The 25,363-nt window shown below is 45.9% G+C and overlaps 1 protein-coding gene across 1 annotated transcript in view; it reads right to left on the bottom strand.

Moving 5' to 3' along the window:
• Positions 1 to 5,109: 5,109 nt before the first annotated feature.
• The window catches only part of LOC138283735 (embryonic protein UVS.2-like), a 69,663-nt gene continuing 49,409 nt past the window's right edge, over positions 5,110 to 25,363 (bottom strand). Inside the window, exons 9-13 of the mRNA XM_069221778.1 lie at positions 19,079 to 19,194; positions 16,542 to 16,767; positions 8,990 to 9,108; positions 8,046 to 8,268; positions 5,110 to 5,475 (exon numbers count right to left, since the gene is read on the bottom strand). Coding sequence (XP_069077879.1) covers positions 5,465 to 5,475; positions 8,046 to 8,268; positions 8,990 to 9,108; positions 16,542 to 16,767; positions 19,079 to 19,194 — 695 coding nt within the window. The 3' untranslated portion in view covers positions 5,110 to 5,464. The remainder of the gene's footprint in view (positions 5,476 to 8,045; positions 8,269 to 8,989; positions 9,109 to 16,541; positions 16,768 to 19,078; positions 19,195 to 25,363) is intronic.

The following is a 25,363-nucleotide window of genomic DNA, read 5'->3' as shown; positions in this document are numbered from 1 at the left end:
GTGAAACATGAAGAGCCCAGTCCTCCATATAGATGGTGGCTGGATGCAAACACAGGTTCCTGTTTCTCTCCTCTTGTCCTCACAGGCGATGGCTGCAGGGAGTTGTACCAGGTGCTTTGAAGGTGCTCTGTAGTTGGTGTCAAGTGAAGAACAGTCCACCTATAGGTAGAGCTTTCACATGCTAATGGCCATGCCAACGGTGGAGATGAGCGGGATAATTCTTTTGTCCCCCTCGTCCCCACGTGCCCTTGTCCCCCGTGTCCCTTTATTCCAAAATCTGCGAGGGGGAATAAATCCTCTGCGTACCCCACACTTCCTACATCCATGAGAAGGAGATGACTTCTGCCATTCTGACCGACAGTGGTCTACTCACCAAGCTTTAAATCAGGTCCTGAACCACTCCTGAATAAAATCACATTTACATTTTTAGGGTTCAGAGGAGGGAAGGGGTAAGGAGGATACAACATATTGATACAATGGAACCTGGTATTAATAGCTTTCTCGCTGTAAAACAGAGGCTCACCTTCAAAATCCTTCACACCATCAACAAGGCCTACATGTTAGATCTGTCAGCCTTAGGGTGGTTTTCCCTCCAACTTTCTGCCCTCCTCCTTCACTTTTTCTGATCTCATTCTTACTGGCATTAGGACTCTGTGCTCTTTACCACTGCTAACCAGTGTTAAAGTACATAAGCTCACTCCTTAAAATAGGGTAAATTGCCTTATCCTCAATTGGCATGTTTAATTTACTTATAAGTCCCTAGTAAATTGGTATTACATGTACCCAGAGCCTATAAATCGATTGCTACTAGTGGACCTGCTGCACTAATTATGCCATTCACTTAAGAAGCCCTTTAAACATGTCTGAAGCCTGCCATTGCAGAGACTGTGTGTGCAGTCTTAAACTGCCATTTGACCTGGCAAAACCATTTGCCAGGCCCAGGTCTTGCTTTTTAATACTTGTATGTGACCCCTAGGGTAGGCTGTGTACAGCCCAGAGGGCAGAGTTACTTTACATGTAAGTTTAACATGTCCTACTAGTAAAACAAATCATTTGTCACTACTGCAAGGCCTATCTCTCCCATAGGATAACACTGGAGTTGCCTTATTCATTTTATAAGTTTAATTTCCAAATGGAAAGAGATAACAGGTTCCTGTTTGGTTTTTAGAAAGTTGGCATGTCCTTGCCTAATCCATTTGGTGCCTGCAACCTGTCTCTGGTCACATGACTGAGTGTAGTTGGAGGTTGGGCTTTGTGTATTCCTCCTACAGAGCCACACGGATGTGAGCGTAAGTGTGACTGGATGGGCCATCACTGGTAGGATGGGAGAGCTCACTTTCACCTGAATAGGCTGTGTCCTGTCCCCACACAGGGCCTAACGACCCTGTATTGTCACCTCAGCCAGCTTGGAGCCAGCGCAGTGGAGATAGGAAATTCCATGCACTTCAAAACCACTGTCTAGACACTTTTCCCACCTTCAAGAACCAGGGCACCCGTGTATACAAGAAGGACCTCAGACACCACCACTTCAGTACACTTCTGGATTTAGGGGTACTCTGCCAGGGAGAAGGACTGTTGTGCTGCTACAAGGACTGACACTTTGCTGGACTGCTACTCTGATGGAGCTGCTGCCCTGTTGTGCTGACCTGCTGCCTGCTGCCCTTTTGCCTGGGGAAGTAAAAATGGACCTACAAGCTCCATCTTGAACCCAGGACCCCAGAGTTACTCAAAGGGCTAGTCTCCCTCTGAGCCCCAGAGACATAACAAGCTACCGAACAGCTCCTGGATCCAGCTACAGTGAGTTTCTGTCACCCAAGTGGTGTCCTTTAGGTCCTAGACCCTTGGTGTGGCTCAGCAGGCTCTTAATTCAAGCTTTTGGGCTCTTTGCAAGCCCAAACGGGCCCATTCACACCGGGGCGATGCCGCTCGCACCAAAGTTCAGTGTGAGCCACTGCCAACCTGTTTCCTCGCACAGCAAGCATCAGTGCCACAGTGAACCACCAGAATTAAGCTCCAGCCCGCCCGTCCACGACGCCTGACCTGCTCTTCCCACCACATTGCTTGCCGCCTGTGATCATCTCCTTGCTCCCAGCAACCCTCTCCAACGTGAATGGGAGTCTCACTTCAAAACTTGAGAAGGTAAACCTTCAGTGTGATTAATCTGGGACTGTATCCCACCCGCGCTCCATCACGGTCAGCCTGAACTTTTGACTTTGACCGGGTCCAGTGCGACCAGATTTCTGTGGTTGGCACTTTATGTTTTAGGTGCTTTTTTACAGTTTATTCTTTAACAATTCACAACTGTGGTTCTACTGTTTGGATTTTTATTGGTTTGGTCTTGTTTTATCTAATAAATTGAGATCCATGTTTCTAACCTGGTGTGGGGCCGTTTTCTGTGGTGTTTGCACTGCTTTACTATTTGAAGGGTTGCACAAATACCTTACACATTGCCTCTAAGCTAAGCCTGCCTGCTTGATGCCAAACTACCAGGGGTTGAGCACAGGTTAATTTGGGAATTGTGCCTTACCATGACTAGGATTCTGGTTGCTGCGTGACCAGGGCTCACACCCTAGTCAAGCAGTAACCCAGTTTCCAACACTGCTCAACAGTGGCACCAGTGATTCGGAAAAGCATGGCCATGGCAGTCGCGATGTACCTTTGCAAGCACCCTCAGTGCAGCGGAGAGCCTGTGACAGGGTAGACCAAGCCAGAGTTCCAACCCAAGCATAGGCAGTGTACTCACGTGGAGGGCCAGTGAGTGTCAGCAGTTTGGTCCAGAGTTCATGTGAGTAGCTAGTAACGTTAATCACGACAAAAGTTGTAAGATTACACCTGGGTTTCCGGTTTATCCCATTATTCTCGGCACATATCCTGCCCTCTCCGGTCAGAACTCCCCACTCTTTCAATGGGCCTTTTCCGTCTGTGCCGCTGGATTTAAGTGACAGAATGTCAGATTTCCTGGACACTCTGGCAGATTTAAGAGCCACTAGTGTCACCTTAGCTCTGCCATAGCGTAATTTTTTTGACGCTAAGGTGGTGCTAAAGTGGCATTTTCCCCACACCATATTTACAAAGAGGTGCAATGCATGCCTTGCGCCATTTTGTAAACCCTTGTGCCACATTATGCATGCACCAGGCATAATGTATGCAAGGTGGCTTTCCCCCATTACGGGTGTCAAAAAAATGGGGCAAGGAAATCTAAGAGATTATTTATATTTGGCCCCTTAGTACTCTGCAGGGGAAGCACCAACATTTTGGTAAGACTCCTGCAGAGTACATCAATAGCATCACAAAATTGACGCTATTGCCCCCTACCCTGTGCCATGGTGCGCCATATTTTAAATATGGCGCACACCTGGTGGTGGTAGGGGGCGCTAAAGGGTGCATAGACAGTGGCACTGCACTAGGTGCAGCACCACTTTTCTTAAATCTATCCCTTAGTAAGTAGTGAAAGAAGTCAAGCACTGAAGAAAAAAGGCATTAACAGCACAACCCCCAGTTCGTGCTGCAGAAGTCGAGAGTTCTCTGAAGAACGACTCTTTGGCCCCCATCTTGTTATTGTGAGATTTTGGTTCCTCTAGGAAAACTGGTCGCTTCAGTCAAACCCTTTAGTAGAGCTCTGAGCACAGTCAACCAGGAAACTGAAAATAAGTCGGTCTTAATCTTTCAGAGCCTCTCATAAAATCTCACAATTCCCCTACAAGTTCATGTGTACCTGGCTCCACGAAGAACATCTTAGCATTTCAGACGGGAACAATCGACTTGGGAAAATCTTCAAATATCCCTGTAGCATGTAATATGACTGGCTCTTTCCCAGGATTTTCAATCATTCTGAAGTTCTCAGCAACCACTTGCCCTATTCTTTTCAAGGCCAAGAAGCCTTTGTTTGTCAATAGCCTATTCAGTTATCCTTTAATGTGACATCTGCATGACTATCTCCCTATGCAGCCTGTCAGAGACAAGAAGTCTGTCAATAACTCTGACAGTTTCCCTATAGCTTGATATATGACAGGCTCTCTCTAGCCTATTCTTGAAACAGTGGATACAGACACACTGGTACATCAGCCTTGTTGGCAGTGCTGAGCCAGTGACGTCAGTCAATATTCTGATAATGTAGTCTTCCTGAGCTCCACCAAACTTCCATATTCAACCTCCTGACAGGACATCATACAATTGCCATTAGTTTGGCATATACCTGAAAATATCTCAGCCCTACTAGGAGATTAAGACTTTAAGACACTGGTCCACAAGTGCACAACTTTGCACCAATCTCAAAGGCCTTTCTGAATATCGATGACAAGCTATAGACGTTCTGAGCTTTTTTGTGATGGCTCTCAAAGGCCGTTTGTGTCCTGCATTTTCTCTAGTCTGACACGTGGCTGACGATACTCTAACACTAGTGGCTTGCAGGGAGATCAAACTGACACCTTCCCAAATCTTTTACAATTCTATATCTGGTCATCCATCAGAGTCCCTACCTACAACCTGAAACAGAGGATGGATCTAAGTTTACTAGAGTAATTTACTAATGCCAGGAAGGACCAATAAAAAGTCCAACATCCGACAAGGGCAACCACTGATCCTGCATCCCCAGGCAGATATATTATGTGAATGTTTAAAGTGCACTATCACCAGAGAGGGTATCCTGACTCTGAGCAGGTGTGTGTTTGTCTAGCCATGCCTATGGTGGGTTGGTGAATGGACAAGCCAGGTCTTCTGCTTCTTGTGCAATTCAAGAAGAGAGGAAGAGAATCTCATGTTAAGTGGGAGGCCGCTCCACACTTTAGGAACGATTTTGGGAAACACCCATCCACCTGATCTGGACATATCTTCAGACATTCCACATCTGACGTCACTTCTATATATGATAAATGATAATATCAAAGAAACCCCACCCACATTGCATAACTGGCGGCCAGGCTCTGATTGTAAGCATCCATTCATCCTTTGTACCATTTCCAGATGATTCATGTGGCACACACACACACACACACATGTGCACACACACACTCACCTACCAAAAATAGAAGACCCCACTTAGAAAGGCAGGGCCCACTGTACCAATATAAAACTGGTTCTATATTACATAATCCCAAAAAGACTCAACACTTTATTTTATGTCTTTATTTCACTTCACATCAGAACATTTCACACTCATTGGAGTTCACCATCAGATATACCGCCGGGGAACTAGAAGCTAGATATCAGGAAGGTTGCAAATTCTCAATTCACAATTTGCAACCACTCTTTGCGACCTGTCTCTCAGTACATGTGGCCATTACACCCTCTGACGGCAACAGAGCAAATGACACAAATTCAACAAGAGGGAGGAGCAGGATGACCAGAGACTGAGACTTGGAAACAAATGTAGGAATTAAATCATCCACCCATTCTTCATGTGGATCAAATGTACTTCCGGAGTCATGACGTTCTGTGAAGCTGTGGCTTGTGTGCTTCCCTTGTGTTAGGCTCTCACTGCAAGTAAATATGGGAAACACGTATAAGTTGTTGAAGTGTGAGAAGACTTGTCCACCCACTGAACAGGATCATTTACGCAGGATTTCATGATACCCAAGCAATATGTACAATCCAAATTTACTGTGGTGATTATGTTCATATTATTCGATCATTCTAAAGTATAAATGGATTTGACTGTTTTTGGAAATAATTGACCCATCCCACCATAGAGTTAGTCAGCAGCACTTTGGGGGCCATTTGGACACCAACGGTCAGTGCACTGTGGCTGCTGTGGCTGCAGAGGGACCATCTCCACCCATGCCATGGCAGACCACCTATACAAACTAGATGTAATTGTTGCTGCAAAATTATGTTTTGCTTCTCACAAACAGCCCCTCAAAGCAGAGATTTATTTCAAATAAAACATTTTTTTTTTTAAATAAAAACAATGTCTCTGACGTAGGGTGTTTTTTCCCAGCCCATGGAGATTACTGCCCGGTTTCACTCTGCCTCCCATGGCAGACACAAGCAGGGCAAATCTACTGTGGGGGGGCACCCTAAATAGAGTGGGTTTATTTATGCATCAAAGGCAGTTGGTTTACTGCCAGTGGAAGCTGCACCAGCAGTCAATCAGCAGTTGTCCACCTCCAGATAAGAGGTGGAACTAAGGGCCATATTTACAAGTGACTTACGCCACCGGTGCATCATTTTTTTGACACATCAACAGTGCAGGCCCATATCTACAACGCCACACAATACCACCTTGCATGGCGTTACTTAACCTTGTAAATATGTAGTAAGGCAACACAGTGCATATCTCTGCATTGACTAATTCTGCGCTAAAAAGTCACTTTATCGGTGTTGCTGTGGGTGTTCCCACGCAACACTCATGGATTTTGACGTATTCCCAGATTTACAAGGATTCATAAACCTGGGAATTAATCAAAAGCCTACCACTCCCCATGGGAGGTGTAAGGAGAAATACTCGTTTTTTAATTTTTGTATGTGTGCTGCAAACCACATGTAGAAAGATGAAAACGCCTTTCATGATTGTCCCTTCCTGCACCAAAACAATGATCCCCACAAAGCAGACACCATTGCACTAAGGTGCAACGGTGCCTGCATTGGCGCATGGCAGCGCATTGCGCCCCAGCGAAGGGGGAAAGGACAGAAGTGTGTCATATCTTGTATATATACTGCATTCCTTCTCTTTCCCTTTGAGACAGGGCAGCACAGCAGGAAGACTTGCAGCACTGCCCTATGTCATAGTATTGCAAATATGCCTCTAAGAGTTTCACAGGGTAGTACCCCACTAATTTACAACAGGACTACCCGTGGGTAAAATGCTGATCCCCTTTGTGTTCCATATTACTACTGCCACCATTAGATGGTAGGAGAGGAGGCTATTTATTAATTGGCATTAGTGCCCATCTTTACTTGAAATCTACAACAGAAGTGACAGGCCTTGAAATGTCAAACAGTAGCAGGACTTTCTGTTTACCAAATGCTAAATAACCAACTATGTATTCCACTGAAAGGGTAATGACTCATGTCAATACTATCAACGTTAGATGGTGGGAGAGGAGAGTATAAGTTGGCATTAGTGCCCTATGACACATGTCACTATTAGCAAGGTTAGATGGTGGGAGATGAAGCTATTTTTCAATTGCCACTAGTGCCCTTTGATACATGTCACTACTACCCAAGTTAAATGGTGGGAGAAGAGGCTATTTATTAATTGTCACTAGGACTCTTTGAAGCACGTCACTATTACCAAAGTTAGATGGTGGGAGAAGAGGCTATTTATTAATTGGCATTAGTGCCCTTTCACAGTTGACACTACTACCGAAATTAGATGGTGGGAGATGAGGATATTTATTAATTGGCACTAAGTAAGATGGTGGGAGATGAGGCTATTTATTAATTGGCACTAGTGCCCTTTGACATGTCTCTACTGCCAAAGTTAGATGGTGGGAGATTAAGCTATGTATTAATTGCCACTAGTGCCCTTTGACACATGCCACTACTACCTAAGTTAAATGGTGGGAGATGAGGCTGTTTATTGATTGGCACTAGTGTCCTTTGACGCATGTCACTGATACCTAAGTAAAACGGTGGGAGATGAGGCTAGTTATTAATTGGCACTAATACCCTTTATAGCTGGGCATCCACCTGAGGTGTGAAATAGTTCAACAGTGGCTGCAGCTCTATCTGAAAGTGTATATCAATCATACACCATCATTTCTAAAAGTCTAAAAGCTCTCAGGAATATAAGAATGTTTTTGTTTCATAAAGTAAACTTTTTAGTCAAGAAAGTCTGCTTCTCAGTCCCTGTGGCTAACAGGTGGACTACAGAAACATCGTGTGCTCTTTGTACACAGTTTGTTCTTGATGGAGCATTGGGTATCTCTTCTGAGCAGGCTCATTAACCAGAGGGTACAGGCTAACTCCATGCACAGTAAACATGAGCACATGCCATGGTGCCACACAGGCCTTCTGACACTTGTTCTCAGGTGATAACAAACACCTCCCTGCTCTGCTGAGCCCTATGGTGAGACAGTGGGCCAGTTTAGCATAGATAAACTTACCAAAGGTGTAGGTGGCCTGGAATCCCTTCATGTTCAATGACGCATCATTGTGGAACTGGAGCAGCAGGGAGCTCCCGGTGGAAGTCACTGGTGGGACTAGATTGGATCCGCAGTATTTGCCAATAAGTGGGGAGGTGGTCTTGGTACCATCGAAAATAGACAAGGAGTCAGAGGCGCAGTCTGAATCAGGTGCAACGGCAAAGGATGCGAATGTCAAGGATACCTGCAGTGCGTAAATAAGAAGTATGTGTTAGTCCTTAAATAGTACACCCGTCATACCAGCAGGAGTCACTGCGCCATAAGGAAAAAGTCTATGTGACAGCCCTTACTGACCACCTCTGTCATGCCAGTAGGTGGCAGTGTCAGATAAGGAAGGAAAATAATGCGTTGGCTTTAATTTACCTTCATTGTCCTCCCAACAGGGGGCAGTGTAGCATAAGAAAGGATCAGTATGCTTTGGCAGTTATTTACCATCATTGTACAGCCAACAGGAGGCAGTGTGACAAAAGGATGGAGAATTATGCGTTAGCCGTTATTTACCATCACTGTGCAACAGAGGGGGGCACTGTGACATTGGAAAGGTGAACTATGCGTTAAGTCTTATTTACTATCACTGTTCTGGCAACAGGAGGCAGTGTGATATAAGGAAGCGGAATCAAGCATTGTCACTTATTTACCATCACTGTCCTGCCAGCAGGGGTTTCTTGTGCCTTTATCTATACAGTTCAGTGCCTAGTCACTTCCATCACCCAGAAGTGATATCTGATCATCTGAGTGGAATGGCAGGCTAGGTCAGTTTTTAAAATATGCCTCTGATTTCATGTTATAGAAAATCACAATGGCATGCCACCCTCTCTGGCAGACCTTCTAGAAGGGTCTTCATGATTCCAGGGTCTACCAGTATTTTCAGTACTAGAGTGACATTGGATAGCTCCGGCACTTACCTTGTATCCAGCTGGAGCCATGATGTAGAAGCTGCAGTCCATGTTGGAACGGTAATTGCTGGGGAAGTAGGGAGAGGAGACCGTGCCAGGAGAGCTGGTGAATGTGCCGCCACATTTTACTGTCAAACAGAAGGAATAATAATCTTAAGTGCCCTGCAGCATAGAGTACCATCCACCAGCGTACAATGTCCACATACACAAAACACAGAACAACAGCTCAGCTTCAGCCTTTCAACAACTGTGTGCCAAACCAGAGCCAAGGTTAGGGTTCTGTACAATGCCCCTTGGTGCACTCTTTCTGCCTCAGCTCACAACTCCCCCAAAATAGTAGTACATGGCAAGAATTGAAGATATTAGTGCACCCCTGGGAACCAGCTGCTGTCATGTTATGGGGTCACAGTAAGAAAGTACAAATTTCCTGTGAGGATGGTAAATAGTAGAGCTCGTGTTAAGGAGCAGTTCTGCCACTAGAGGACCCCACTATCTGAGATCCTTTTCGTACTCTCCCATGTCACTAATTGTATGTGTTTCCATACATTTTGTGCACAGTGTAATCTTTGCCAACCCCCGATTTCAAAGGCAAAAAAATCTGAAACAAAACACTTTAAATCTATGTGCCACCATCCAGCCCCTTCCCTAGTGGATTATGTCAGCCTTCTGGGCCCACAACATCTCTTTATGTTCCATGGTGAGACCTCTAATCACTCTCAGTCAATCATCCAGGATTTATAAAGCATGGCAAATCACCTGTGAGGGTCTCAAGGCACTGGAGAAGCTAGCTGCTTCGCAGTGCTCTGTTTATTCAAAAAGCCATGTCTTGAGTCCTTTTCTGAATTCCTGGAGCAATGCTGGGTTCCCGAGATGCAGGGGAATTGTGGCTGCCAGGTGAGAAAAGGAGAGTCCTCTGCTGTTGTTGTCGGATGTTTGGTCGGTTGGTGGAAGGCCATTCATTTGTTTGTTGATGTATGCTGTCCCTTCATTGTGCAGGGTTTTGTATGTGTGGGTCAGCATTTTGAACTGGCATCTCTTGTGAATCAGGAGCCAGTGCGGCTTCTTGAGGTGCGGGGTGATGTGAGGCCATCTGGGGAGGTCAAGGATGAGTCTTGAGGCTGAGTCTCATATTGTCTGTAGTCTCTTCAGGAGGCGTGCGGTGATTCCTACGTAAGGACTGATACCGTAGTCCAATCTGCTTATGATGAGGGCTTGAGTTACAGTCCTTCTGGTGTCTTTTGGGAGCCACCTGAAGATCTTAAGGAGCATGTGTAGGATGTGGAAGCAGGTGGATGAGACTGTTTACCTGTTTCTGCACAGATAACTGGCTGTCCAAGATGATGCCGTGGTTGCAGGCATGGTCTATCAGGGCAGGGGGAAGGGCAGGGTTCAGCAGGCCACCAAGTGTTGTTCCTAAAAATGAGGACTTCCGTCTTGTCCATGTTGAGCTTGAGACAGTTGACCTTCATCTAGTTGGCGACGTTCACCATACATCTGTGTAAGCTGGTTCTGGTGGCGGAGGGGTCTTCTGAAAGCAAGAGGATGAGCTGGGTGTTGTCTTCATAGGAGATGATGTTGAGTCCATGCGATTTGACGACCAGGAGAGTCATCTACATGTTGAAGAGGGTGGGGCTATGGGACTATCCTTGTGGGACTCTGCAGATGATCTCCTTGGATTCTGAGGTCAATGGTGGGAGAGAGATTCTCTGGGTGCTTCTGGTGAGGTATGAGGCAATCCATTAAGAACGACTCCCTGAATTCCGATTTTGTGGATTTGGAGAAGTCTGTTGATCAAGATTTGATGGAGTATGTTGATGAAGATGAGAACCGTCTGAGAACCAAGCACTATCTGCAGTGAATCTGATGCCAACACACCAAGATAACCTGGGAGCACAGCTCACTGGGCCAGAAACAGGAGGCCCTTGGATCCTTCCTCCCCTGACGGAGAGAAGCCTGACATCAAGGACTGTACCACTTCTGTAGGAGGCTGTTATGATGTGGCTCGCGGCTAGATGTGTGATCGTTGCTGCGAGCCTAGAATGTTAGCGATGATTTTTCCCTCTGGCAGTTGCTTGCTGACAGGGGTAGAAGACACCGCGTTAGAGGAGAGCTCGGATTAAAGTTTACCTGCTACACCGCAACGCTGCCTCTCGCTTTCATTACATTTTTAGCGACAAGATGTCAGCAAGCAGGTTGCTTTCCTCTTGATGCAGATGCTGCGAACGTTGCGTACATTGTCTTGCCGTGGGATCGCAGACGCGGCATAACGAAAGGGCATAATTACCAGCGCCTGGCGTTTTATGTCTTTCCAGTGCCAGCCAATATATTACAGTTTGCAGTCCAGATTAATTTGGAGATACGACTGCATCGGCCTCGGTCACATGAGGGTGGCTGATTTGCTGTCAACGTCGCAATGACATCACAGGCGTTCTAGTAAACTGGTGGCGACCATCTTTGAGAGTTGGGAAAACAGTCGGTCAATTGGATTTTGCACATGACGAACTGCTTCGTGTGGTGGCGACCATCTTAGGGAGTTGGGAAAACTCCCCTTAAAATAGATTCTGGCCACGATGAACTGCTCACCATTTCACGGGTCTCCTACTGTGATAGGCACCTGTAACCTGCTGTTTGCTACATTGTTTTATCTTGGCAAGTACCTAGAGGAACACTAATTTTTTTGGGGGGGGGTTTCTCCTAAGCATAGCTTCATACCAAATTTACCAAACTGAGCACAGACTCACACAATGGATATGTCAGCCGCTGCTGTGCACTCTCCACCTCTATTTTTGGCGCAACCTGGGAATCCGCCGATATTTTGGGAGGAGTGGATAGATATATTCGATAATTATCTTGAAGCCTTAGATGGGTTAGGATTCTAGTCCAGTAGAAAAAAAGCTATCTTACTTAGTTCCCTAGGCAATGAAGGTCAGCATGTCTTTAAGTACTTGCCTAAAGCTGTTGATCAGTCTGGTCAACCCATAGATGATGTGTTTTTGGAAGCAAGGCGGAGACTAGAATTAAGGTTTGCCAAGACTGAGAATGTAGTCATGCAAAGATTTAAGTTTTACACACAACCTCAAAGGGATGGTGAATCTGTGGATGAATTCGTACCTCGATTAAGAGAGCTTTCTGTCAAATGCAGATTTGGGCCAATGACATAGGAGTTGATTCGGGACCAGCTCATAGTACAGTGTAGGAGCAAGAAAATGCAGGAAAGATTGTGGGCAGCGAAGGACCCCAAGCTGAAGGATGCTATAGAAATTGCAAAGGTGGTTGAGGAGTCTTAGAGTTTTGTATGAAACAAATGGAGAGGAGAGAAGTTAGGGCTTCTGAAGAAGTATCTTCTGTTCAGGGTGATGTAGCTGTGACGAGTAAATCATCCTGGGAAAGGCTTAGTGAATCTAAAAATGGGAAGTGCAACAAGTGTGGGAGCAAGTATCATACTTCTGAGTCAAAGAATTGCTTTGCCCTAGGGAAAGAGTGCCGTAGGTGTGGGCGCAAAGGGCATTTTGCAAGGATGTGTAGGGAAAAAGAGCATTCAAAGGGGAAGGTGGCCATGGTTGGTGATGCGTCAGGCGATGTGTCCGTAGGTGACAAGTTCGGAAGGGTGTTGTGTGTTTCTGGGTTGGACAAGGCAGGGTTGAGAGCGGAAAGGATGCAGAGACCAAAGGCAGAATTTACTGTCAAGAATGTGTCTGTAGAACTAATGGTGGATTCCGGCTCCTTATATCAATAGTTCCTAAGAATTTATTTCTCCAAATGTGGCCTTCAACAAGACTATTGCCGAAGGACATCAATCCCGGCGGGTATCAGGGTGAGCAGATAGACATTATAGGTTATATGCTCACTGAAATAGGGTTCAAAGGGAGAAAGGTCTTAGGCAAAGTGTATGTGGCAGAGTCTGGTCCGCCTATTTTGGGTTGGCAACACCAGTATGATCTTCGCATAGTCATCAATCCGTGTGCCCCTAGTCAGGTAGCTGCAATCGAAGATTTTTCTCTTGCTGGTATATTGAATGGAGCTAAAGGGGTATTCAGAGAGGAGATGGGAGAATTGAGAGGCTATGTTCACGAGATTAGGTTGAAGCCCGGTGCTGTTCCTGTGCAGCACAAGGTTAGAAAGGTTCCAGTCTCGATAAGAGAGGGTGTAAAGGAGCTCTTGAGTGAAATGCTAGACAGTGGGGTAATTGAACCAGTGGAGGCCTCAGCATGGTTGTCGCCTGTAGTGATTTCTAAGAAGAGAGATGGCAAGTTGAGGTTCTGTGTAGATTTGAGAGGGTTAAACCAGAATATTGTTACAGACAATTTTCCTTTGCCGAATATTAATGAATTGGTTCTACTAATGAAGGATGCTAAATTCTTTTCAAAATTGGACTTGAAGCATGCATACCATCAGATTAGACTTCATCCTGGTTCTAAGGCCCTCACTGCTTTCATCACCATGGAGGGCACATTTCAGTTTACTCGGATGCCGTTCGGACTGGCGTCTGCCGCTAGTGTTTTCCAAAGGATGATGAACCAAATTTTCAGAGGGTTGGACAATATCCTGTTCTTCCAAGATGACATTCTAGTGTTTGGTGAAACTATTGAAAGTCATAATATAACCCTGAAGATGCTTCTGGGCAGATTGTTGCAATCTGTTTTGACTTTGCACCGTGAAAAATGTCAATTTTTAATGACAGAGGTGGAGTATCTTGGTCACTCACTGTCGCAAGATGGTGTAAAGCCGAAGAAAGACCTGTTGGAGGCAATTAGGTCGGCTCCAGCTCCTAAAGACAAGGACCAATTGCGATCCTTTTTGGGATTGGTTGAGTATTATTCCAAATTTGTCAAGAACTTCGCTAGCAAGACAGAATGCCTAAAAGTACGTTTGCGCAAAGGAGCTAGTTTTGTCTGGGGAGGAGAGCAATGCCAGTGTTTTCAGTTGATAAAGGATGATGTATGCAATGCTGGCATTTTGTGCCTTTCGACACAAAGAGAAGAACAATAATCACGGTGGATGCAAGCGCTGTGGGCATTGGTGCTGTCTTATCTCAAATGCATGGGTCTGTAGAGAAGACGGTTGCCTTTGCTTTTTGGACTTTATCTTCTGCTGAGAGACATTATGCTGTTATTGAGCATGAAACTCTGGCTGCGGCATGGGGTGTGGAGTATTTTCGCGCATATATATGGGGTAGTACCATCACATTGCGTTCTGATCATAAACCATTGCTAAAGTTTTTGTCACCAGGTGGGACTGGTAAAGGGTCAGCGAGACTGGCTAGGTTGGCTTCCCGTTTGCAAGAATTTAATTACAAGATTGAGTACATTCCTGGTTGGAAGAATGTGCAAGCGGACTGTCTTTCTCGTCTGGCTCTTGAGTGGCAGACAGTAGATGGAGATAACGTTTTAGGGCATGAACAAGAAGGAGCTGTGCGTCTATGGGTGAGGTTGTGCATATGTGTAAGGGAGCAGTGAAAGAAACTGATTGGGATTTGGCTATGAAAGCAGATGAAGTTTTGTTGCGGGTCATTGATTTAATAAAGAAAGGTGGGAGGAGAGACAGTACTCTCCCGGCATCTGTACGGCCTTTCAATTTGGTGGTGGATGAGCTTTCTGAAGTTGATGGAAGAATGATTCTGCGGGGTGAAAGGTTGTTCCGCCTGTGGGGGTGCGCAAACGCTTGTTTGATATTGCACATGAGGGTCATCTTGGCAAAACGATTACCAAGAGAAGGTTGAGAATGGAATTTTGGTGGCCCGGTATAGATGATGATGTGGTGAGATGGGTAGAGAGATGTTCTGAGTGTGTTCAGAGTGAGAAACGGTTGAGAGTGGGAGAACAGTCGGTTAGTGGTAATATAACTGACCCTGGCAAACCTTGGCATAGTGTTTGCCTGGACTTTATTGGACCTTTGTCCGGCATCGGCAGGGGAAGGAATTTTGCCTTGGTTATGGTGGATGTATACTCCTAATGGCTTATTGTCAAGTTTATGGGAGAAGTTACAACATCTGCTACCATAGGTGTACTGAGAGAAATTTTAGCTGAGGAGGGATTTCCATCGGTGTTGATTACCGATAATGGTACACAGTTAACGTCTGTGGAGATGAAAGAGTTTTTAGACTTGTGTGGCATAAGGCACGCTCGTACAGCGTTGTACAATCCTCGTGCTAATGGTATTGTGGAACGAGCTAATCGCATGATTAAGGGTGGTCTGCAATTGGCTGTGATCAATGATTTGGATGCTGGTTTGGTGATCTCAGAGTTGGTGTGGGGATATCGAACCACAGAAAACACAACGTCGGGCAGTGTACCGTTTGTTGATATGAGAGGTAGGAAGCCTGTCAGCAAACTCAGACCTGCATGGATGGAGAGATTGTTGGGAGGTGGTGGCGCATTCAATGGAGACACAGCCAATGAGACAGGGAATGATGATGCGAGAATTAAACCAGGTGATTGGGTAAAAATCAAATCTGGTAGAGTGAGACAAGGGTTTAGCAAATTCTTCGGTCCGTTTAGAGTTCATCAAGTTCACAAGTGGCATGTCTTGCTTGATAATGGCCAACGCTGGAATTTCAGGCGTGTCGCAAATTTTCTTCTGCATTGGATGTTGGATGTGCAAGGAGGGGTGATGATTGTAGTGGTTATATGTTGATGAAAGATGAAGATGTGAATGGTCCTAGTGGTGGCGAGAGGAAACAGTTTGGTTGTGGAAGTGGTGATGCTGCGGTTGGGAGGAGTGAGGTGATTATGGAAGCTCCTAATACCTGTTCAGATTCCATGGGAGCCTCTACTTGTATTCCAAGTACTGTGTCACCTAGATCTGTTGGGTTTCCTAGGGCTACCAGATGTAGGAGACCTCCAGGGTTCTTGAATGACTATGTAACATAAAGCTTATTGCTAGGGTATTTACTCTGTGTATAGATTTTCTTTTGTTTTACCTTGTAGTTTCTTATTTTGTTAGAGTTCTTCCCTGTTATTTATTTGTGGTACTTTTTGTGGGTGTTAACGGAGGGGGATGTGTTATGATGTGGCTCGCGGCTAGATGTGTGATCGTTGCCGCAAGCCTAGAATGTTAGCGATGATTCTTCCCTCCTTGCTGACAGGGAAAGAAGACACTGCGTTAGAGGAGAGCTCGGATTAAAGTTTACCTGCTATACCGCAACGCTGCCTCTCACTTTCATTACAGAGGCTTCTGCATTCCTGTTCCCTATCTGAGAGTACCCAAACACCAAGTTCCACACCATTACTATAGGAGGTTTTTGTAAACTTCATCCCCTGATTGAGAGTGCACCAACACCAACGACCATCCTATAGTTGTAGTTGGCCTCTGTGCTCTTCCTCCCTGTCTGAGAGCAGCCTGACACCAGGGGCCATACCATTACGGTAGGATGCCTTTAGGTCCTCTTTCCCCCAACTGAAGGGTGACCTGACACCAAGGACCATACCATTGCTGTAGGAGGCCCTTGCACCCTCTCTCCTCTGTCTGAGATCAGCCTGACACCAAAGACTGTACCGTTGCTGTGGAGGCCCTTGCGTCCTGCGTCCCCTGTCTAAGAGTGGCCTGACACAAAGGAGCGTACCATTGCTGTAGGAGGCCTTGAAACCACTGGCAGTGATGGAGCCATCCGTCACAAATTCCAGCAGCATCTCCTTTCCGGAAGAGGAGAATGGCTGGAGCTGGCCGGTACCACATGCTTTACTGAGTAAGACTGGGGCCTCCTTATTGTTGCCATCATAAATTGTGAGATAGTCAGAGGCACAGTTTGGTGAGGACTGGAGATCGAAGGCATCGAACTGCAGAAGAATCTGAGAAGAAAGAGCAGTAAATTAGATGTACGACCTTCAAACTGTCCAGAACTTTCTTTACATCATTAGTTTTAAGAGGACATATTTTCAGTTCATGAAAGTTATATGCAGACGAGACTCAGTCGTGATTTTGCATTTACTCTCAGACAATAGCTGCAGCCCTTTTCCTCCACTCTTTAATTTAGTGACTGCTTCTTTGTCCGGCCTCGTTCACCCTCATCTCGCTACTTCAATTGTTTTTTCAAAAAGACATCCTTATGTTGTTCCTCCACTCCCTGTCTTCTCTCTTGGTGCCTCCACTTCCAACCAAACCCCTGCTGAAACTCAGGTACCTCTTGTGAATAAATTACACTTGGATCCTTGATCACCTGTGCTTAGATGTGGCTCTTAGTCAAGACAACATATTTAAAGGAGTAATTGAGAGAGCTAAGCTGGTATAAACCTCAAGACATATGGTCTTGTTTGCTCCTCATTGGGCCCATAGTGAAGGCCCAGCACCTCTCTGGGGCTCCGCCTCCAGATTATCAATAACCTGTGTTAGTATGAATGTGAGTGATGCCCAAAAGCAGCCCAATAAATGCAGAATGCTGCAGCTCTTGAGATCAAGGGGGTGATTCTAACTCTGGCGGGCGGCGGAGGCCGCCCGCCAGAGTTCCCCCCCTCCAGAATACCGCACCGCAGTCGTAAGACCGCTGCGGTGATTCTGGGTTTTCCACTGGGCTGGCGGGCGACCGGCAAAAGGCCGCCCGCCAGTCCAGTGGAACACAACCTTCCCACGAGGACGCCGGCTCTGAATGGAGCCGGCGGAGTGGGAAGGTGCGACGGGTGCAGTTGCACCCGTCGCGAATTTCAGTGTCTGCTGAGCAGACACTGAAATTCTTTGTGGGGCCCTCTTACGGGGGCCCCTGCAGTGCCCATGCCATTGGCATGGGCACTGCAGGGGCCCCCAGGGGCCCCACGACACCCCATACCGCCATCCTGTTCCTGGCGGCAGAGCCGCCAGGAACAGGATGGCGGTATGGGGTGTCAGAATCCCCATGGCGGCGCATGTTTTCCACTTCTGACTGCGGCCAAACCGCCGCGGTCAGAATGCCCTGCGGGGCATCGCCAGCCTGTTGGCGGTGCTCCCGCCAACCTCAGAATGACCCCCCAAATCTTTCAAAGGATTTCCACGTCGAGTATGGAAGCTCTTGCTTTGTGCAAGGGTTGTACGGTAGAACATCGAGCAGAAAAATATGCATACAAAAACATTGTAGCAAGAATATCTAAACATCCGAATTAAGTATGGTAACTATAACTCGTGCCCTAAGGTAACTATAACTCGCACCTTTGCCATACACAGTTTTCGCATCAATAATTTAATTGAAAATGTTACAGTAGTATTGTCAATGATGTCAAAGAAGATGTCATGAGTGATGTACTAACTGGGGTAATTAGCTGTGCATGACGAAGGCATGACTTATTGTGACCATAGGGCATGAGTTATAGTTACTTGAAATAAGTCTAACAGCTGAATTTCTATGGTTTTGTGCTTGTAAAAGCTGAACGTAACTATAACATCCCTGTAACCTTTGGTTTTTCATTGACTATGTCTTTAAATATATATATATATATATATATATATATATATATATATATATATATATATATATATTATAGTCAAGGTGCAAAAATTAAGTACAGTAAGTCTATACTTACCTATACATATATTACCTAAATCATATTTTGGTAGCTGATATTTTGGCTAAGATGTTTTTGGAAGCACGATATTTAAAACTCAAATTTTCTTGGACAACAATATCAGGGGTAATACCTATCAATGTGCACACCAGTATTTTGTCCTGCAACACTGTTTATTAATAGGTTAACCTGCCCATCCTTTGGGGAACTCCACCGACATTCTCTCTCACTTTTGTATATTGCCGCATGTGGACTTTCTTTGAAGCACCATGTGAACTTCCTTTAAGTCTAATTGGTTGCCCCTTGGAGACCTACTCTTTAAGCTTTATTCAGTCTTCTCTGTGGTGGCAACACTACTATAGATTTCAATAACACCTTCTGATTGGTTTATCTTTAAAGCTCCGCAGCGATGGTGCTGACGCCATTGAAGACAACATTACAAGGACTGATCCTTCTCCTCCATACTAATGGACCACTCTACCCAGAGTGATCTACCTCAGCAGCTACCTCTGCCACCAATCAGGCAGCTCCTAACCCAGTGCCCCACTCTACGTTCTACCTCCAGCCAGCTCAGGACTCTGGTAGGAACAAAGTGTGACTGACTTAATCAACTTCTCTGTGAAGGCCGTACCTTATCAGAAGGCACTCGGATCAGGTAGACACAGTTGATGTTGTTTGGATACGAGGAGGGGTTATTGGACGACTTCACAGTGCCAGTCGGGTCAGATAGAAGAGTTCTGCACAAACCTGAAACCAAATAAGAAAAGGAAAATTCTTTAAAAAGGAATGTCTTAAAACTGCACAATGACCACAACAGGAAGAGCTTCTTCCCTTCAGCAACTGCTACCAAGAAGTTTTCAGTAAGATTCATTAGTACTTAAGCAAGCATCCTATACCTCCACCAAGAAGTACCCCCTTAATCCAAACGATCTCTGTGGGCTTTGCAAGTCTCAGCAAGGATATGGAAGCACACACAAGAATATAAGATGGAAGACAAAACTGCACAGGGCACATTGAGCTTCAATAGAAACTGCCCTGGTGGAAATAATATGGCAGTAGAGTAGCTTAGGTTTTCAGAGAAATATCTAAGAATGAAACTCTGCAAAAACAAGTTATTTTGGACCAAGAAGCAAATATTTCTATCACTCCACTTTCTCTTACCCGGTCTGCAGGGTCTTGTGTATTCAGATCAAATAAACATACAAGGTGTACAGTTATAAAGCCACTTAACTCCTAATGCGAATGAGACATGGAACCCAACGGCAGGGACATTTTCAACTCTAGGATCCCAAAGGTCCAACTCCATGAAGGGAACAAACAGGGCATATCAGAACTCTGAAACTCCAATATAAGAGGAATATGTTTCCATAAAGAAGGAAATTGTGCTTGGGATCCAGTCAGAGGATAAATGATGGATTTTCATCAAGAATTAAATAATGGGATCCCATTGGTGGGTACATGCTGGGATTCCATCAGTGAAAGGATACTGGGATCGCTACATGATATGAATTCCAGGATCTCATTAAAGGAAGAATATTGATTTTGCAGCCAGGGGATGAATGGAAAGATACAATCAATAGATGAAAGTTAGCATCATATGAAAGGTCAATGATGGGATCTCATCGGTGGTTGAAGCCAGGATGCTATTGTAGGAAAGTACCATCTTGCCTGGCATGTTACCCCCATTTTTCACTGTATATATGTTGTTTTAGTTGTATGTGTCACTGGGACCCTGGTATCCAGGGCCCCAGTGCTCATAAGTGTGCCTGAATGTGTTACCTGTGTAGTGACTAACTGTCTCACTGAGGCTCTGCTAATCAGAACCTCAGTGGTTATGCTCTCTCATTTCTTTCAAATTGTCACTAACAGGCTAGTGACCAATTTTACCAATTTACATTGGCTTACTGGAACACCCTTATAATTCCCTAGTATATGGTACTGAGGTACCCAGTGTATTGGGGTTCCAGGAGATCCCTATGGGCTGCAGCATTTCTTTTGCCACCCATAGGGAGCTCTGACAATTCTTACACAGGCCTGCCACTGCAGCCTGAGTGAAATAACGTCCACTTTATTTCACAGCCATTTTACACTGCACTTAAGTAACTTATAAGTCACCTATATGTCTAACCTTTACCTGGTAAAGGTTAGGTGCAAAGTTACTTAGTGTGAGGGCACCCTGGCACTAGCCAAGGTGCCCCCACATTGTTCAGGGCCAATTCCCCGGACTTTGTGAGTGCGGGGACACCATTACACGCGTGCACTACATATAGGTCACTACCTATATGTAGCTTCACAATGGTAACTCCGAATATGGCCATGTAACATGTCTATGATCATGGAATTGCCCCCTCTATGCCATCCTGGCATAATTGGCACAATCCCATGATCCCAGTGGTCTGTAGCACAGACCCTGGTACTGCCAAACTGCCTTTCCTGGGGTTTCACTGCAGCTGCTGCTGCTGCCAACCCCTCAGACAGGTTTCAGCCCTCCTGGGGTCAAGCCAGGCTTGTCCCAGGATGGCAGAACAAAGGACTTCCTCTGAGAGAGGGTGTTACACCCTCTCCCTTTGGAAAATGGTGTGAAGGCAGGGGAGGAGTAGCCTCCCCCAGCCTCTGGAAATGCTTTCTTGGGCACAGATGTGCCCAATTCTGCATAAGCCAGTCTACACCGGTTCAGGGGACCCCTTAGCCCTGCTCTGGCGCGAAACTGGACAAAGGAAAGGGGAGTGACCACTCCCCTGACCTGCACCTCCCCTGGGAGGTGTCTAGAGCTCCTCCAGTGTGCTCCAGACCTCTGCCATCTTGGAAACAGAGGTGCTGCTGGCACACTGGACTGCTCTGAGTGGCCAGTGCCACCAGGTGATGTCAGAGACTCCTTCTGATATGCTCCTTCAGGTGTTGCTAGCCTATCCTCTCTCCTAGGTAGCCAAACCCTCTTTTCTGGCTATTTAGGGTCTCTGTCTCTGGGGAAACTTTAGATAACGAATGCAAGAGCTCATCCAAGTTCCTCTGCATCTCTCTCTTCACCTTCTGCCAAGGAATCGACTGCTGACCGCGCTGGAAGCCTGCAAAACTGCAACATAGTAGCGAACACGACTACTGCAACTCTGTAACGCTGATCCTGCCGCCTTCTCGACTGTTTTCCTGGTGGTGCATGCTGTGGGGGTAGTCTGCCTCCTCTCTGCACTAGAAGCTCCGAAGAAATCTCCCGTGGGTCGACGGAATCGTCCCCCTGCAACCCCAGGCACCAAAAAGCTGCATTACCGGTCCCTTTGGTCTCCTCTCAGCACGACGAGCGAGGTCCCTCGAATCCAGCAACTGTGTCCAAGTGACCCCCACAGTCCAGTGACTCTTCAGTCCAAGTTTGGTGGAGGTAAGTCCTTGCCTCCCCACGCCAGACTGCATTGCTGGGAACCGCAACTTTTGCAGCTTCTCCGGCCCCTGTGCACTTCTGGCGGAAATCCTTTGTGCACAGCCAAGCCTGGGTCCACGGCACTCTAACCTGCATTGCACGACTTTCTAAGTTGGTCTCCGGCGACGTGGGACTCCTTTGTGCAACTTCGGGTGAGCACCGTTTCACGCATCCTCGTAGTGCCTGTTTCTGGCACTTCTCCGGGTGCTACCTGCTGCTGAGAGCACTCCTTGTCTTGCTCGACGTCCCCTCTCTCTCCTGACACAATTTGTGACATCCTGGTCCCTCCTGGGCCACAGCAGCATCCAAAAACGCTTACCGCACAATTTGCAGCTAGCAAGGCTTGTTGGCAGTCTTTCGGCGGGAAAACACTTCTGCACGACTCTCCACGGCGTGAGGGATCCGTCCTCCAAAGGGGAAGTCTCTAGCCCTTGTCGTTCCTGCAGAAACCTCAGCTTCTTCTGTCCAGTAGAAGCTTCTTTGCACCCACAGCTGGCATATTTTTGGTATTGTGTACATATATCTTGTGTATATTTCCTATCCTCTCACTGAGGGTACACTCTGAGATACTTTGGCATATTGTCATAAAAATAAAGTACCTTTATTTTTAGTATATCTGTGTATTGTGTTTTCTTATGATATTGTGCAAGTGAGACTTGTGGTACTGTAGGAGCTTCACTCGTCTCCTAGTTCAGCCTAAGCTGCTCTGCTAAGCTACCATTATCTATCAGCCTATGCTGCTAGACACCCTATACACTAATAAGGGATAACTGGGCCTGGTGCAAGGTGCAAGTACCCCTTGGTACTCATTACAAGCCAGTCCAGCCTCCTACATTGGTTGTGCAGCGGTGGGATATGTGTTTTGAGACTACTTACCACTCTTGTCATTGTACTTTTCATAAGAGAAAAATATACAAAACAAGTTCAGTGTGTGTACACATAACTAAAAAGTTTTGCATTTCCTCTTTTCACTCTTTTCTAAAGTGCTGAAAAGTACTTCTAAACTTTCAAAAAGTTCTTAAAAGTTTAAAAAGTTTTTTTTCTGTCTTTCTAAAAAGCTCTGACAAACTTTTTTCTCTTTTTCTATCACTTTAACTCTCTCTAAAAATGTCTGGCACAGGCCAAAATGTTGATCTGTCCAAAATTGCATATGATCACCTTAGCTGGAAAGGAGCAAGGAGTCTCTGCATAGAGAGAGGTTTGAGTGTAGGGAAGAATCCTTCCTTGGAATTGTTACTTAACATGCTTAGAGAACAAGATAAGGCTAAAAGTGCCCCATCTGTTGAAAAAATAGCTAATGGTTCCCAATCTGATCCAGGGTCTCCCCCAGGTAAAGATTCAGGAAAGAAACTTCTCAGCCTGCCCATTACTAGACAGTCTAGCATAGTTGGTACTGAGGTGGAGTCACATCATACAGATGGTGTGCTCTCACATTACACTGTCAGCCAAGCTGTTAGGGTGCCCTCTGTAAGGGACAGGTCTCCTTCTGTTCATTCCCATCATACTTCTGTGTCTAGGAATGTCCCTCCCACCAAATCTGATGACAGATTGTTAGAGAGGGAACTCAATAAGTTGAGGGTGGAACAAACCAGACTGAAGCTTAAAAAGCAACAGCTGGATTTGGATAGACAGTCTTTAGAACTAGAGAAGGAAAGACAGAAGTTGGGTTTAGAAACCCATGGTGGCAGCAGCAGTATTCCCCATAGTCATCCTGCAAAAGAGCATGATTCCAGGAATCTGCATAAGATAGTTCCCCCTTATAAGGAGGGGGATGACATTAACAAGTGGTTTGCTGCACTTGAGAGGGCCTGTGTTGTACAGAATGTCCCTCAAAGGCAGTGGGCTGCTATCCTATGGCTTTCATTTAGTGGAAAAGGTAGGGATAGGCTCCTTACTGTGAAAGAAAGTGATGCCAATAATTTTACAGTTCTTAAGAATGCACTCCTGGATGGTTATGGCTTAACCACTGAACAATACAGGATAAAGTTCAGAGAGCCCAAAAAGGAGTCTTCACAAGACTGGGTTGATTTCATTGACCATTCAGTGAAGGCCTTGGAGGGGTGGTTACATGGCAGTAAAGTTACTGATTATGACAGCCTGTATAACTTGATCCTGAGAGAGCATATTCTTAATAATTGTGTGTCTGATTTGTTGCACCAGTACTTGGTGGACTCTGATCCGACCTCTCCCCAAGAATTGGGAAAGAAGGCAGACAAATGGGTCAGAACAAGGGTGAACAGAAAAGTTCATACAGGGGGTGACAAAGATGGCAAGAAGAAGGATGGTAAGTCTTCGGACAAGGGTGGGGACAAATCTAAAAATGAGTCTTCATCAGGCCCACAAAAACACTCTGGTGGGGGTGGTGGGCCCAAATCCTCTTCTAATCAAAACAAGGAAAAGAAACCATGGTGCTATTTATGTAAAATAAAAGGCCATTGGACAACAGATCCCAGTTGTCCAAAGAAAAGCACCAAGCCTCCTACCACTACAACCCCTACTGCTACACCTAGTGTCCCTACTAATAGCAGTGGTGGTGGGAGCAAGCCTACTAATAGCCAATTCAAGGGAGTAGCTGGGCTCACTTTTGGTAACTTAGTTGGGGTTGGTATTGTTAGGGAGACCACAGAGGATATATTAGTCTCTGAGGGGGCTATTGATTTAGCCACCTTAGTTGCTTGTCCCCTTAATATGGATAAGTACAAGCAGCTACCCCTAATAAACAGTGTTGAGGTTCAGGCCTATAGGGACACTGGTGCCAGTGTGACTATGGTCATAGAGAAACTGGTCCACCCTGAACAACACCTACTTGGTCACCAGTACCAAGTAACCGATGCTCACAACAACACACTTAGCAACCCCATGGCTGTTGTAAATCTCAACTCGGGGGGGTTTACTGGTCCAAAGAAAGTTGTGGTAGCCACAGATTTACCTGTAGACTGTCTACTAGGAAATGATTTGGAGACATCAGCTTGGTCAGATGTGGAGTTGGAGGCCCATGCAGCAATGCTGGGCATCCCAGGGCATATTTTTGCTTTAACCAGGGCTCAGGCCAAAAAGCAAAAAGGACAGGGAAGCTTGGATCCTGGAACAATGGACCAAGTGCTCCCTAAAGCTAGGGCTAGTAGAAGTAAAGCACTTCCTACTATCCCTCCCTCTACAGTGGATTCAACTTCTGAGGAAGAAGAATTTCCACCCAGTGCAGAACCTACACCAGAGGAGCTGGAAGCAGACACTGCTGAGCTTTTGGGTGAAGGGGGGCCTGCAAGGGAGGAGCTGAGTGTGGCACAGCAAACCTGTCCCACACTAGAGGGTCTAAGACAGCAAGCTGTCAAACAGGCTAATGGGGATGTCAGTGACTCTCACAGAGTTTACTGGGAGGACAACCTCATGTACACTGAAGCAAGGGATCCTAAACCTGGAACTGCCAGGAGGTTAGTGATTCCTCAGGAGTACAGAAAGTTTCTCCTAACTCTAGCCCACGACATTCCCCTAGCTGGACATCTG

Source organism: Pleurodeles waltl, chromosome 3_1, assembly GCF_031143425.1.
Source record: "Pleurodeles waltl isolate 20211129_DDA chromosome 3_1, aPleWal1.hap1.20221129, whole genome shotgun sequence".
NCBI classification, from domain to species: domain Eukaryota; kingdom Metazoa; phylum Chordata; class Amphibia; order Caudata; family Salamandridae; genus Pleurodeles; species Pleurodeles waltl.
The sequence above is the reverse complement of the archived record's forward strand: the minus strand, read 5'-3'. Positions and strand labels throughout refer to the sequence as shown.